Here is a 15,513-nt window from a genome sequence, read left to right on the forward strand (position 1 = left end):
CTTGACGTCGGTGGATCTGACCGAGAGCATTCAGGACACAAACAGATAATCTATCCTTGAGCGGATAGACCCGTCTGCCCATGACCAGGTATATCTACGCTGCGCTCCGTCTGCAGGGGTGCTGAAGACGTTGTGCAGCTTGGCATCTTTTACCGTGTCCATCAGGGCTCTGGACGTGGCGTCCAGTTTACTGTCTCCCCCGCCGGATCGTCCATCTTCATCAATGATACAGTTGAAGTCTCCAGCCAGAATGACCGGCCTGGACGTAGCCAGCAACAATGGAAGCTGCTGCAGGACGGCCAACCGTTCACTCTTACCCGTTGGGGCGTACACATTGATCAGTCTCAGGGGAGCGTTCCTGTACATGACGTCGGTGACGAGGAGGCGCCCGCCCACCACCTCCTTAACCTCGGAGATGGTGAAGTTGCCTCCTTGCAACAGGATACCCAGACCGGAGGCATGGCTATCGTTGCCCCCCGACCAAACTGACGGCCCATGGGCCCACAAGCTCGACCATCTCCTGTAGCTGCTGAGGTGCGGTATCCCACACTCCTGCAGAAACAGGACATCGGCTTTAACGTTGGCCAGGAAGGCCATCATAGAAACACATCGCGTAGCCCATTTGATGCTACGCACATTGATGCTGGCAATCTTTGACCCCATTTTAACAGTTTACAAGGTTAACACTGTCCATTTGCTGCTGGTCTTGCCCCTCGGGGGTAGCTGTGTGCATCCCCGTGGTGACGGCAAACTCCTGGACCCTCCCAGGGCTGAGGTAGCTGTCCGGCTCCAGGCTGGAGCCATTTCCCCGCTCTGGTGTCTTCGGGTCAGGCCCAGGGTCCGCATGGTCCTGTTCTCCATCAGACAGCGGGGCTGTCACAGGACCGCTGCTCCCAGTTACCTGGAGCTGTGGGCCGGTGGGTACCTCTTGGTTCTCACCGGGTGGGGGGAGGCCTTTACCCGTCCCCTCAGAGGGATCGTCTTTTCCTGCTTGGGCGGTGCTGTCCTCCTTTCTCCCCATGGCGCTCTGTCTCTTCCTCTGGTGACAACCCTCCTTGCGCCCATCCTCACCGTCGGAAGAGCTGCCTGTATCCTCGTCGTGTAGGTGTCGCTTCCCCCTTCGCTGGGTGGCTTTGGGAGGTTTCCTCTTCCTGCTTTTGACAGTAATCCAATCCTCTGCCTCGTTTGATCCCTCCTCTTCCATTTCCTCCATCTGTCTTGAAGGTGCTTTGATCGGCTGCTGCATCTCCCTGCTGTCTGCCGTCTGCTCCGCTACAGCCTGCCCTTCCTTCTGGGTGCCACCAGACACCGTTCCCGTGCTGTTTTGTGGTACCTTGCTGGTCTTAGGTGGTCCACGGCTCGTGTTGCCACCTCCGGCCATCTGTGCGTAGGTGGCGGCCCCTCGTCTTGGGCAGGCCTTGTACATGTGGCCCGCCTCTCCGCACAGATTACAGTTCTTGGCCTCCTTACATTCCTTGGGCGGGTGGCCTTCCTGCTTGTAGTTTCGGCTTGGCGATGCTAAAGGACTGCATGTCGCAAATTTGCTGGTCCAGATCCCGAAAGGATCGACCACATCGGTACTCTCTCCCTCAACCTGGACGTATCTTCTCAAGAAGGTCAGGACATCTGCTGCTGGGACGTGAGGGTTTTTAATCTGGATTGTTACAACCCGACTCCTCTGCGCAGGAAGCACACACAACGGGACCGCCGACAAGATGGAGAACAGAGGTTCCCCTTCCTTCTCCTTGAAGACCTTCAGGAGCTGCTCACAATTCCTCACGCTCCTGAAGGTCACGTCGAAATAGCCTGCCGCAGGGAAATCCTGCAGGCAGTACACGTCCACTGCTTCGAACCCGCAGCACTCCAGCAAAATCTTCTTCATGAACACCGTCCAATCGACCGTTGTGTGCTCCTCCACCTTCGTCAGAGTCACCCTGACTGTGTTGCGAATGCCCTGGCCAGGGCTGCAAGTGGCTGCTGAGGCCATAGCTCTGAGGTTGGCTGATATCTGAATTGGCGTTAGGCCGAAGCCAGCATAAAGATCTACCAAGAGCAGGTCAGCACAACCAAACGATCCTCCAACGTTCAATCACAATCCAGCAATGGTCTCCAGCAGCTCCGACGACTCGCAACACAATCCCCGTGGTTTCTCCCCAGCCAGCACACATCCGCTGCGTCGAACCTACAACACTCGAGCAGAATCTCTTCCTCTGGTCCTCAGGAACTACACATATTCCGAGCCAAAACAGGGGGCCCACGCAGTCATTTGGGCTCCGCTAGTGCACTTGTGTATCCTGGAAACAACATATATTAACATACAGGACCCTATTCTTTACAGATTCAAAGAACACATATACATACTGAGCTTGTTTCAATGTAAATAAGTGTCAGCCTCTGTTTTTCAGGGCAATGCCTTGGTCAATCAGATTCAACCTGTTTAAAATGTGAACAAAGATTTGCATTCAGTCATCATAACTAGTCCATCCTTCACAGTAATACCTCTACCAATCAGAGTTCACTTGCTGACCATTCAGTTTTCTCCTCTTTCAGTATAAACATGAATTTTCTTTGCTTTTGTGTTTCTTGTGAATTGGTTTGATAAGTGTCAGATGAAAAGATTTGGCAATACACACTTAAAACAGCTAAAGAAAGAATTGTATGATTCACAAATTTAGACAAAGTAATATTTGATACGTACTCTGCAACCTTCTGGAAATATCCTGCAGGTGGAATTATTTGACCAGCCACACTTGGTAAAGATTCAGCAAAAAATGCAGCAATCTGGGGACATAGGAAGATTGAAAAAAAATTGAAATTAGTAGTGAATATTAACATGCTGGAACTAAAGTCCACAACTTTCTAATTTCCCCAGTGTCTGGTGTGGACTGAGCTAATCGGACAGCAAAGGTGCCAAGTTCTCAGTCTAATATTTGCTGAGTTAGCTGATTGCAGCGCTAGTGTATATTGGGCAGTACCCGTGATCTCACTGCCAAGTAACTGGAGAAAGAATGGTGAGAGCTTCCAAGGTGGAACCCTTTACACTGACCTCTGCTGGAATACTAGTCTAGATACTGCCTTACAGGGCACAAACATCCTCAGCTGTGTTACCACAAGATAGAACAGCTTTTGAATTCTCACTAATATAAAAGAAAATAATACTAGAGATGTTGGACCACAGGAGTAAAAACAAAAGGAGGTACTTGAGATCATCGGGCAGGGTCTATGGGGGGCCAGTAGAGTTCGAAGTATCAGATCTATCAAGTTATCACAATAGAGATATTTAAGAGATTTCTTCAATTACAAAAACAGGGAAAAGGGGGAACGTGGGCTGGAAAGAAGAAATGCGAAGGTCTGTGACAAGGTGGACGGTTAAGGAAGATTAAATTATATTAGAGCTAGTGGTCCAGGTTGTTAATAAGACAAAGAAAGAAATAAAAGATGGGTTGATATTCCAGTCGTTGAATGTGTGCATCACTGGTTACAAAAGCATTTTCTGCCTATCCTTAATCACCCAGAGACTTTTAAGAGGTAACCACATTGTTGCACAACTGAACTGAAATATATTGCCCAGCTATAGCTGCCCTGGAGGAAGTGGTGACCTTCCTTCTTGAACTGTTGCAATCCCTGCACTATAGGTGGGCCCACAATGCTGTCAGTTTCAAAATTTTGACTCAGCAACAGTGAAGGAATGGCAATGTATTTCCAAGTCAGGATGATAAATGACCTGGAGTTGAACTTGCAGGCAGTGGTGTTCCCATGTATTTGCTGTCCTTGTCCTTTTAGATGGAAGTGGTCATGCAGTTTTGCCTACAGAGACTTGGTGAAACTCTGCAGTGCATCTTGTAGATAGTACACACTGATGTTACTAAGCATTGGAGGCACGGAATTTTTTTGGGCTGATGAAACTGAGCTATTTATTACTACCAGTCATGCTTCACTCGATACAAAGATAAACTCCCCACGATGGACAGCTATTGCAGATTGTATTAGGAAACTGTGATATTTCTTTGCAAACAAAACATGACTTTGTTCATGATTATTGGACGGCATTTTAAGATTTTTGTCCCGTAACTCTACTTATTTGATAGACATGCTGCCAATCGAGTGGGCTGCTTTGCTTTGGATGGTGTGAGCTTCCAGTGTGGTTGGAGCTGCATTCATCCAGGTAAGTGGATAGTATCCCATCGTATCCTGACTTGTGCCTTGTAGATTCTGGATAGGTTTTGGGTACTCACGATGTCATTGCAGGATTCCTAGCCTCTGAACTGTTCTGTTGTCACATATTTATATGATGAATCCAGTTCAGTTTCTGGTCAGTGGTAAGTTCCAGGTTGTTGACAGTGGAAGATTCAGTGATGGTAATGCCATTGATTTTTAAAGCAGATGGTTAGATTCTCCCTTGTTGGAGATGGTCATTTCCTGGCATTTGTGTGGCCTGAACGTTACTTGACACTTGTCAGGCCAAGCCTTGATATTGTCCAGCATACTCTGCATTTAGTATCTGAGGAAAGAATTCTGGGTAATCCAAGATGGAGGACAGGAAACATTTCTGGCTGTAACGGGCTGCCTGTTTTTTGAGGTATGTTAGGTGTTGGGGGTGATTTTCTCGAATTCCAGGAGCAGCAATTGCTGTTCCCTTGTTTTGGAACTTTGGAGACAAAAAAAAGTCAAAACAACAGCACTTTTAAAAGGGAGAGGGACAGACAAAGGCAGCACATGGTAAGGTCAATGCAGGAGAGAGAAAGAAACCCACACTGCTAACTGACACAGCAGTGAACCTGCTCAGTTACTGCCTTTGCTTTTTGAATTCATGTATCGATGGACATCGGAGTGCGTTTAGGAAAATTAACAAACAGTGAAATTCACAACTGATCTTGGAGAAACCTGTTTGGGAGAGGTCATGGCACAGAAACAGATAAGTGAATATTTTTAAGTGTAGCCTGACAGTAAGTCTGCAGTAGTGAGTAGAGTGGTTTCTTACTTGGTTATATATTTTATTGAGATATGTCTCTTGATTAAACTTAAAAATATAAACCATAAATATTAGGTTAGCCTGGAGGAGTGTTTTGTCGAGGAATAAGACAGTGTTATTTTCTGGGTCTGTAGATGGGAAGAAGCAATCTTTAGTAGAGTGATATGCTCTTCTTATTGGATGTGGAAGTTTAGGGAGAGTTTACGTGTTACTGAGGATTATATTTGCAATAAATGCTGCTGGTTGCGAATCCTATCAGATCGAATGGATCAGTTAGAGAGACAGTTAGAGACAATGAGTAATTTATAAGAGCAAGGGGATGTGATGGATGGCAGTTATAGGAAGGGAAAAAGTTGTAGATACAGTCACATAGATGGGTTAACTCCAGGAAAGGTAAGAGAGGTAGGCAGGTAGTGCAGGAGTCTTCAGTGGCTATCCCCATTTCAAACAAGTATGCTGTTTTGGAAAATGTAGGGGTGATGGATTCTCAGGCGAATGTAGCAAGAACTGCCAAGTTTCTGGTATCGAGACTGCCTCTAATGCAATGAGGGGTACATCACCATTCTGATTTTTAGCTGCTGGCAACAGAAATGTCTGTCTGTACCTCGGGCTAGCGAGTCTCCTAACACAGTTGATCTCAGGTTCCAAGAGATCAACTGTGTTAGGAGACTCTCTAGTCTGAGGCAAAGACAGACGTTTCTGTTGCCAGCAGCTAAAAATCAGAATGGAGTGTTGCCTCTCTGGTGCCAGGTTCAAGGATGTCTCAGAGAGGTGGCACAATGTTCTCAAGGGGCAGAGGGACCAGCAGGAGGTCATTGTACACATTGGAATCAATGACATAGGAAGGGAAAACAATGAGATTCTGAAGGGAGAATATAGAGAGTTAGACAGGAATTTAAAAAGGAGATCCACGAGAGTAGTAATATCTAGATTACTCCCAGTGCTGTGAGCTAGTCAGGGTGGGAATAGGAGGATAGAGCAGACTAATGCATGGCTGAGGAGCTGGTGTACAGGAGAAGGATTCACATTTTTGGGTCATTGGAATCTCTTCTGGGGTAGATGGGATCTGTGCAAGAAGGATGTATTGCACCTGAATCGGAAGGGGACTAATATACTGGCAGGGAGGTTTGCTAGAGCTGCTCAGGAGGATTTAAACTATTAAGGTAGAGTGTGGGACCCAGGGAGATAGTGAGGAAAGAGATCAATCTGAGACTGGTACAATTGAGAAAAGATGTGAGTCAAACAGTCAGGGCAGGTAGAGACAAAGCAGAGAACAAAGTAGGACTGATAAATTAAACTGCATTTGTTTCAATGCAAGGGCCCTAACAATAAAAGCAGATGAACTCAGGGCATGATTAGGAACATGGGACTGAGATATCCTAGCAATTACAGAAACGTAGCTCAGGGATGGGCAGGACTGGCAGCATAATGTTCAAGGATACAAATGTTACGGGAAGGACAGAAAGGGAGGCAAGAGAGGAGAGGGAGTGGCGTTTTTGATAAGGATAGCATTATAGTTGTACTGAGGGAGGATATTTCCGGAAATACATCCAGGGAAGTTATTTGGGTGGAACTGAGAAATAAGAAAGGGATGATCACCTTATTGGGATTATAATATAGACCCCTAATAGTCAGTGGATAATTGAGAAACAAACTTGTCAGCAGATCTCAGTTATCTGTAAGGATATAAGGGTGGTTATGGTCAGGGATTTTAACTTTCCAAACATAGACTGGGACTGCCATAGTGTTAAGGGTTTACATGGAGAGGACTTTAAGTGTGCACAAGAACATTTTCTGATTCACTATGTGGATGTACCTACTAGAGAAGGTGCAAAACTTGACCTACTCTTCGGAAATAAAGCAGGGCAGGTGACTGAGGTGTCAGTGGGAGAGCATTTTGGGGCAGGCGACTATAATTCTATTAGTTTTAAAATAGTAATGGAAAAGGATAGACTGGATCGAAAAGTTGAAGTCTAAATTGGAGGAAGGCTAATTTTGATGGTATTAGGCAAGAACGTTCAAAAGCTGATTGGGGGGCAGATGTTCGCAGGTAAAGAGATGGCTGGAAAATGGGAAACCTTCAGAAATGAGATAACGAGAGTCCAGAGACAGTATATTCCTGTTCGGATGAAAGGAACGGCTGGTAGGTTTAGGGAACGCTGGATGAATAAAGAAATTGAGGGTTTGGTTAAGGAAAAGGAGGAAGCATATATTGAGTAGAGTATAAAGGCACTAGAAGTCTACTTAAGAGGGAAATCAGGGTGGAAAGAAGGGACATGAGATAGCTTTGACAAATAGAGTTAAGAAGAATCCAAAGGGTTTTTACAAACACATTAAGGACAAATGGGTAACTAGGGAGAGAATACAACCCCTCAAAGATCAGCAAGGCCTCCTTTGTGTGGGACCGCAGGAGTTGGGGAAGATACTAAATGAGTATTTTGCATCAGTGATTACTGTGGAAAAGGACATGGAAGATAGAGAATGTAGGGAAATAGATGGTGAAATCTTGAAAAATGTCCCTATTACAGAGGAGGAAGTGCTGGATGTTTTGAATCAGATAAAAGTGGATAAATCCCCAGAACGAGATCAGAGGTACCCTAGAAGTCTGTGGGAAGATAGGGGAGTGATTGCTGGGCTCATTGTTGAGATATTTATATCATCGATAGTCACAGGTGAGATGCTGGAAGACTGGAGGTTGGCTAACGTGGTGCCACTGTTTAAGAAGGGTGGTAAGGACAAGCCAGGGAACTATAGACCAGTGAGCCTGATGTCAGTGGTGGGCAAGTTGTTGGAGGGAATCCTGAGGGACAGGATGTACATGTATTTGGAAAGGAATGAAATCTTTGAGGAGAAAGTGAAGAAGGACTTATGCCCGAAACGTCGATTCTCCTGTTCCCTGGATGCTGCCTGACCTGCTGCGCTTTTCCAGCAACACATTTTCAGCCATGTATTTGGAAAGGCCAGGATTGATTAGGGATAGTCAACATGGCTGTGTGCGTAGGAAATCATGTCTGACAAACTTGATTGAGTTTTTTGAAGAAGTAACAAAGAGTATTGATGAGGTCAGAGTGGTGGACACGATCTATATGAACTTCAGTAAGGCATTCGAAAAGGTTAGCAAGGTTAGATCTCATGGAATACAGGGAGAACTAGCCATTTGGATACAGAACTTGCTTAAAGGTAGAAGACAGAGGTTGGTGGTGGAGGGTTGTTTTTCAGACTGGAGGCCTGTGACCAGTGGAGTGCCATAAGGATCGGTGCTGGGTCCACTACTTTTCATCATTTATATAAATGATTTGGATGTAAGCATAAGAGGTATAGTTAGTAAGTTTGCAGATGACACCAAATTGGAGGTGTAGTGGATAGTTAAGAAGGTTACCTCAGATTACAATAGGACCTTGATCAGATGGGCCAATCAACTGAGAAATGGCAGAGCGAATTTAATTTAGATAAATGCGAGGTGCTGCATTTTGGGAAAGTAGATCTTAGCAGGACTTATTCACTTAATGGTAAGGTCAGGGAGTGTTGCTGAACAAAGAGACCTTGGAGTGCAGGTTCATAGCACCTTGAAAGTGGAGTCACAGGTAGATAAGATAGTGAAGAAGGTATTTGGTATGCTTTCCTTTATTGGTCAGAGTATTGAGTACAGGAGTTGGGAGGTCATGTTGAGGCTGTACAGTACATTGCTTAGACCACCTTTGGAATATTGTGTGCAATTCTGATCTCCATCCTATCAGAAGAATTTTGTGAAACCTGAAAGGATTCAGAAAAGATTTACAAGGATGTTGCCAGGGTTGGAGGATTTGAGCTATAGGGAGAGGTTGAATAGGCTGGTCATTTTCCCTGGAGTGTTGGAGGCTGAGGGGTGACCTTATAGAGGTTTATAAAATCATGACGGGCATGGATCGGGTAAATAGACAAAGTCTCTTCCCTGGTGTGGGGGAGTCCAGAACTAGAGGGCATAGGTTTAGGGTGAGAGTGGAAAGATATAAAAGAGACCTCAGGGGTAACTTTTTTATGCAGAGGGTGGTATGTGTATGGAATTAGCTGCCAGAAGAAGTGTTGGGGGCTAGTATGATTGCAACGTTTAAAAGGTATTTGGATAGTTATATGAATAGGAAGGGGTTGGAGAGATATGGGCTGGGTGCTGGCAGGTAGGACTAGATTAGGCTGGGATATCTGATCGGCATGGACGAGTTGGACTGAAGGGTCTATTTCCGTGCTGTACATCTCTCTGACTCTATGACTTACAAATGCTGGTGCACATTGCGCAATCATCAGCAAAAAACCCCACTTCTGATCTTACGATGTAGGGAAGATCTTTGGTAAAGCAGCTGAAAATGCTTGGGCCTAGGACGCTTTACTGATCCTTAGATTTGAAGGAAGTGGGAGGAGTTAAAAGATACATCTTCTCTGTACAGACATATTTGGCCCTTCCCTTCTCCCACCTCTGTACTGGGATAAAAAACCATTACATCTCTAACATGTTTGAATGCTGATACAAGGTGATGGACCTTAACCACCTTAACTCACTCAAAATCTTTTCACTTTGACAGAAGTAAAACTGGGTCCATTATCTTCACAGGTTATATTTTTATTGCAAATACCTACTGTTTGGTTACTCAAATATAGTCACTATGAAAACAAAATTTAACCATTTGCTTAACTGTTAAGTTCCTAGACTAAAGTGAGAATTGCTAAATAGCCACTAACAGCAGGAATCATTAATCTATAGGGATAGAAAGTTGGCCACGTAGTATTGTTTTAGGATTGCAGAATTAAATACAGAAATCCAAAGCTGTTCAGAGCTGTACCACTCTGTTATGTTCTCTTGTTAAATCTCAGTCCGATAAGTGCTATTCAGGTCGATTTTCATGAAGGAGCGAATGTAAGACAGATTCTTGCTGAGAGGGGAGGATCTTTAACGTAAACTACATCTGTTTGGAGGAGTGAAGATACTGATTACTGAGTCCCATTTTATCAAGTCAAACTCAGTAAGTACCTACCTAAAACTATTTTAAAAAAGAATAGACAAACTCAAAAGTGTTTTCACCCATATTCTCCTGGCCTGACATGACAGTCTGTCAGCAGAACATGGCATTCAAGGTCATTTAAGAGTGGTCTCCCAGCCTAAGCTCGAAGTGGTCTGTAGACTAGGTGCCAGCATGGACAGGTGGGAAGGACCATTGATCTAAACTTCTTATTACCCTAGTTTCAAATTTATTCCTACAATCTGCAATACTGGCTTTTTGTTTTCTTTATGCTCTAATTCTTTTTTTCCTCAGAGCTTGGACTGAAGAATCTGCACCTAGGTACCCTTTCACCTAAGGTGGCACTGTCAGTGGCAACTTGTAAACTTTTCACTATACTCAAATATGAGGACATGACAATAAAGCTAATTCATTTCAATTCAGTTCGATTCAGTGTGTTCTGACATGTTATGATACATCACAATGCCGGGTTGGACTTAAACCAGACTTTCTGGCTTACAGATAGGGACACTATGGCTACACCACAAGACAACAACAGTCTGCTGTTTAGCTTTGTGAACATGGCATCTCATTGTCCTTCTCACCACTGAAATTACATTTTGCCTTTTACCTTCTTCCATTGGGCAGAAGATATAAAAGTTTGAATGTATGAACGAATAGATTCAAGAACAGCTTCTTCCTCGCTGTTATCAGACTTTTGAATGAACTTCTCAAATGTTAATTCTGATCTTTTTCTCTCTCTCTCTCTGCATCTTCTACAGTAACACTCTCATTCTGTTTTGCTACCCTGATGCACTTCGTATGATATAATCTATCTGTATAACACACAAAACAACATTTTCACGGTCTTTTGGTACATGTGACAACAATGAATCAATCAATCTGTTTTATAAGGCAATAGTTATAAAAGGGTTAATGTTGGAGACTGTATTAAACTCACCTAATCTAACAATGTCATCCAGTCTTGGATGGAGAAACAAACAGGTTATACGTGCTCCTGGTCCTTGATATGCTGAGGTTTTATGTCTGACTCACCAATGTAACTTGTACCTTCGTTATCATGCAATGAACAACATTTTGTCATTAAAACAAGAACAATATATTTTAATAGTCATGGGTAGTTTATCCTCTATCACTGGAACATACAAACCCTTAGACCCACTACAGTATGGAGAATTGATGGTAGCGTCCTCACTCAACCCTCCCTAACAGTATTGTTGATCTAGCCTTCCCAAATGGACAGTAGCAGTTCAAGAAGGTAGCACCACCTTTAGAGCAACATGCGTTGGGCAATTAATGTTGGCCCAGCCAGTGATAGTCTTTTTTCCTGAATGAATTAAGAAAATCATTAATTGGTGGTGGTTAGATCCACAGCAATATACAACACAAACCTTATTTTTGACTATGATTTTTGCTTATCCCTTTCAGATGTCAATTTCCAATATTAAATTCTGGATGAATGTGCATACATATGTTTTCCAGGGTGAAATAACAGTCATGTAACTGGACTTGTAACCCAGACTTCCAGGTTAAGGGTTTGAAGGTATGGATTCAAGTCCCACCCTGGTAGCTAGTGGAAGTTAAATCCAATATGTAAATCTGGAATAAAGGGAAAAAACTAATTGTGTAATTATCAGCACAAAGTCATTGTTTTTGCTGTAAACACCCATCTCGGTCATTAATTTTCTTTCCGGAAGGAATTGTATCATCTTTACCTGGTCTGGTCTACATGTGACTCCAGACCAAAAGTAATGTACATGCATCGGTGGCACAGTGGTTAGCACTGCTGCCTCACAGCGCCAGAGACCCGGGTTCAGTTCCTGCCTCAGGCAACTGACTGTGTGGAGTTTGCACATTCTCCCCATGTCTGCGTGAGTTTCCTCTGGGTGCTCCGGTTTCCTCCCACAGTCCAAAAATGTGCAGGTTAGGTGAATTGGCCATGCTAAATTGCCCGTAGTGTTAGGTGTAGGGGAATGGGTCTGGGTGGGTTGCGCTTCAGCGTGTTGGTGTGAACTTGTTGGGCCGAAGGGCCTGATTCCACACTGTAAGTAATCTAAATCATCTTAAATACCCTCTAAACTAATCTAGCAAGAAACTCAGTTCAAGTGTAATTAAGGATAGGCAATAAGTGCTGGTCTTGCCAGCAAAGTTCACATCTGTGAACAAATAAAGTAGATGTAAGCTGATAATATGACATCAGGTTTTTTTTTTAACCATGTCTTAATCGTTGTTTGTTTGCATATCATAGATTACATTTGTGGCTAATTCCACCACAGTATCTCTAGACAGTGAGTGTGAATGGGCATTTATGGTGGTGTCACACCAAAACCTGCTAATTTTATACATCCACTTCCAGAAAAGCCATTAGACTGTCACTGGAAAATGAGGTCTAACCAAAATATTTTCCTAGTGTCTATTGTTCCAAATGAAATAGCATGGAAATTTATAAAACATCTGCAGCAACAAGGAATTTAAAAAAATTAGACTTGAGGTTCAAAATACAGAACAGTTGGCAGAAAAAACAATGATTTTCGGAGTCAATACTAATTTTCCCTAACTACACATATAGCTCAATTGAAATTACAGAACAAATTGACCACTCAATCAAATGGATTCTTGATAGCATTCATCCTTCATGTAAGGATTAAATGTAAGCATTCTTTTACCATATTCCTTCAATCTTCCCCTCGTTCACCTGTCCACTCTGACCTCAAACCCTCACATAGTTTCAGCCTTTACCACTAGACTTAGATGTCAATTCCAGTTTTGCAAATCTTTGTATAAAGAAACCTCTTCTGATTCCTATTTTGAATCTTTTATTCTTGTGCCTATGTTAATCAGTGATAATTTGGTAGAACTTCATCTTGCCCAATTTTCATTGTGTTAGTGAGACAAAATCAGTTCCATATTCCTGCCTCTAGAATTTCTTTCTGGATTGTTTCATTTAGTGATATGGCATAACATAGCACTGTACCTTACGATTTTTCTTCTTTACTTCATCAATGACAGTTTTCACTTCATTTGCATAAGCCAAGGCTGGATCAGGGTGATCCTCCCTGAACATGCCTCGGTATGTATCAGGAATAGGTGCCTGTCCAGAAAGTAATATTTGTTTTAATTGAGAGAAAGGTCACAGAACAAATCCTGTGATAAACACTAACAGTTTAATTATGAGAATTCAACATACCACATGAACCCAATCCTTCTGTGGTCTTAGACTTCGGAATTTATAAGGACTGATATCTATCAATGAATTGAGGTGTCCATGGTAAGCACTTTGAATACAAAAGCAGAATGTGGTCAGTAGCATTTACATTATATTAAGGTAGAGCCATAGTTTAATGCAAAACAACCCTAAATATTGTAATACTATGGGATTGTCATCTTCAACATAATACAGGTGTTGGCTACGGAACTCATGCAGGATACTACTGTTAAGAAAACTGAATAACGTTGAAAATTTGCTAAAGAAATAGGTTTTGAAATATATGTTGACTCAGCAATTCACAAACTTATTTAAACTAACTTACTTGTCTAACACAACGATATCTTCATGTTGGGTATATTGTTGAGCCAGCCTGAGAGCAAGATCATTTGCCTCTGAACTGTAATGAAGTAAGGAATCTCATCATTTTTTAACTGTACATGAACAATTGAAAATATCAAATTTGTCTCCTCATTACGTACATAAGACACACTTAATATCCCCCCCACAAAAAAAAATCAATATTTTAACATTCTTTACACAGAATGTGTATAAAGAAAATGCTAATTGTGGGATCCTTCTAAAATGTAAATTCTCAGTTATCTGATATTGCATTCACTATATACTTTCATTCTGAATTTCTGTGTGATTTTGCCATTTTTCCCGAGAAAAGAGAAAAGAGGTTCTTTTTGGCTAGCAAAATGATATGGAAGCTGCACCAACATTTCTCTTAGATTTTTCTAACATAAGAACCTGATTGTGTCATTTTTAATCAGGATTCAAGGACAATCTAGTTGAGTAGACAGTCTGCTGTGGTATGCCAGCCAACTTATAATGAGACCCTGTTTTAAAAATATCAACTCGGATTAGGAGTAGACTGTTGTCCGCTGAGGAGCTGTTGAACCCATTTAGGTTTAAACAATAATCTGGAAGAATTCACTGTTATTTTCCAGTTCTGGCACAAAACGTAACAGCTTCATTGGAATTTACATCTTCGTTGCTAGACCAGCACCAGAAACACTCGGCTACTATTTCCTTATAGGGTAAATGACAAATAATCATATAGAGTGGGGCAGGATATGTATAATTTAGTAAGAAATGACAGGGAATGAGCAGATCTTTCTTTCATGATAATGTTCACCAGGGTCACAGGAAACACTTGTTATAAAGATTATATTTGGCCAACAGAAATGTACACCATGGCATATTAAGAGCATTATTACATTAACATTTGGATAAGACTTACTGATTATTAAGAAAAAATACATGATTGTTTTTCAGTATTTTCTCTCACTAGTAGTTAAACATTCTCTTTGGAAGTTTGGAAAAATGCCCATGGCAGTAGACATGGATTAAAGAGTCCAGCTTTTGTTACACGGGAATTTTATTGTTTTAGGAGATGGGTCCTTAAGACTATATATTGGCCAGGAAAAATAACTGCTTCCTTCAAAGGGTAGGCAGGATCTGCTTAGGAAAAAACAAACAGTAAAACAGAATACAAGAAAATATTTAAAGTGAACCAAAATTGGAGTTGACTGCCTATGTTTTCACATTATATTAAAAATGGAGGGCTGATCACCAAAGTTAAAGAATTTCAGGCATTTCACCTTGATATATATAAGTGATTTGTATTGTGTACATGTATATGTTAGAAAGGATTCACAGAGTCTAGATTAGAGTGGTGCTGGAAAAGCACAGCAGTTCAGGCAGCATTCGAGGAACTGTAAAATCGACGTTTCGGGCAAAAGCCCTTCATCAGGAATACAGGCAGAGTGCCTGAAGGGTGGAGAGATAAATGAGATGAGGGTGGAGGTGGGGAGAAAGTAGCATAGAGTACAATAGGTGAGTGGGGGAGGGGATGAAGGTGATAGGTCAAGGGGGAGGGTGGAGTGGATAGGTGGAAGAGAAGATTGGCAGGTAGGACAAGTCATTTAGGTATAAACAATAATCTGGAAGAGTTCACTGTTATTTTCCAGTTCTGACACAAAAAGTAACAGCTTCATTGGAATTTACATCTTCGTTGCTAGACCAGCCCGAGATCCTGGGCCTCCTTCACCGCTGCTTCCTCACCACCAGTTGCCTGGAGGAAGAACACCTCATCTTCAATTTCCTTCCTAGTGCTCAATAATCCCCAAACAGGTCCTCCACCCTAGCTTTGCCTATGTTGTTAGTCCCAACGTGGACCACAACAACTGGATCCTCCCCCTCCCGCGCCAATATCCTTTCAAGCCGGTCAGAGATATCCCGAAACCTGGCACCGGGTAGGCAACACACCATGCGAGACTCCCGATCCGGCTTGCAAAGGATACTATCTGTCCCCCTAATTATAGAATCCCCTATAACAA

The 15,513-nt window shown here is 42.7% G+C and overlaps 1 protein-coding gene across 1 annotated transcript in view; it reads right to left on the reverse strand.

Annotated features, from left to right (window-relative positions):
• The window catches only part of phykpl (5-phosphohydroxy-L-lysine phospho-lyase), a 48,063-nt gene that overhangs the window by 19,023 nt on the left and 13,527 nt on the right, over positions 1 to 15,513 (reverse strand). Inside the window, exons 4-7 of the mRNA XM_043703577.1 lie at positions 13,494 to 13,568; positions 13,151 to 13,238; positions 12,938 to 13,054; positions 2,699 to 2,781 (exon numbers count right to left, since the gene is read on the reverse strand). Of these exons, the coding sequence (XP_043559512.1) occupies positions 2,699 to 2,781; positions 12,938 to 13,054; positions 13,151 to 13,238; positions 13,494 to 13,568 (363 nt within the window). The remainder of the gene's footprint in view (positions 1 to 2,698; positions 2,782 to 12,937; positions 13,055 to 13,150; positions 13,239 to 13,493; positions 13,569 to 15,513) is intronic.

The sequence above is a fragment of the Chiloscyllium plagiosum genome, chromosome 14 (genome assembly GCF_004010195.1).
Source record: "Chiloscyllium plagiosum isolate BGI_BamShark_2017 chromosome 14, ASM401019v2, whole genome shotgun sequence".
In the NCBI taxonomy this organism is placed as follows: domain Eukaryota; kingdom Metazoa; phylum Chordata; class Chondrichthyes; order Orectolobiformes; family Hemiscylliidae; genus Chiloscyllium; species Chiloscyllium plagiosum.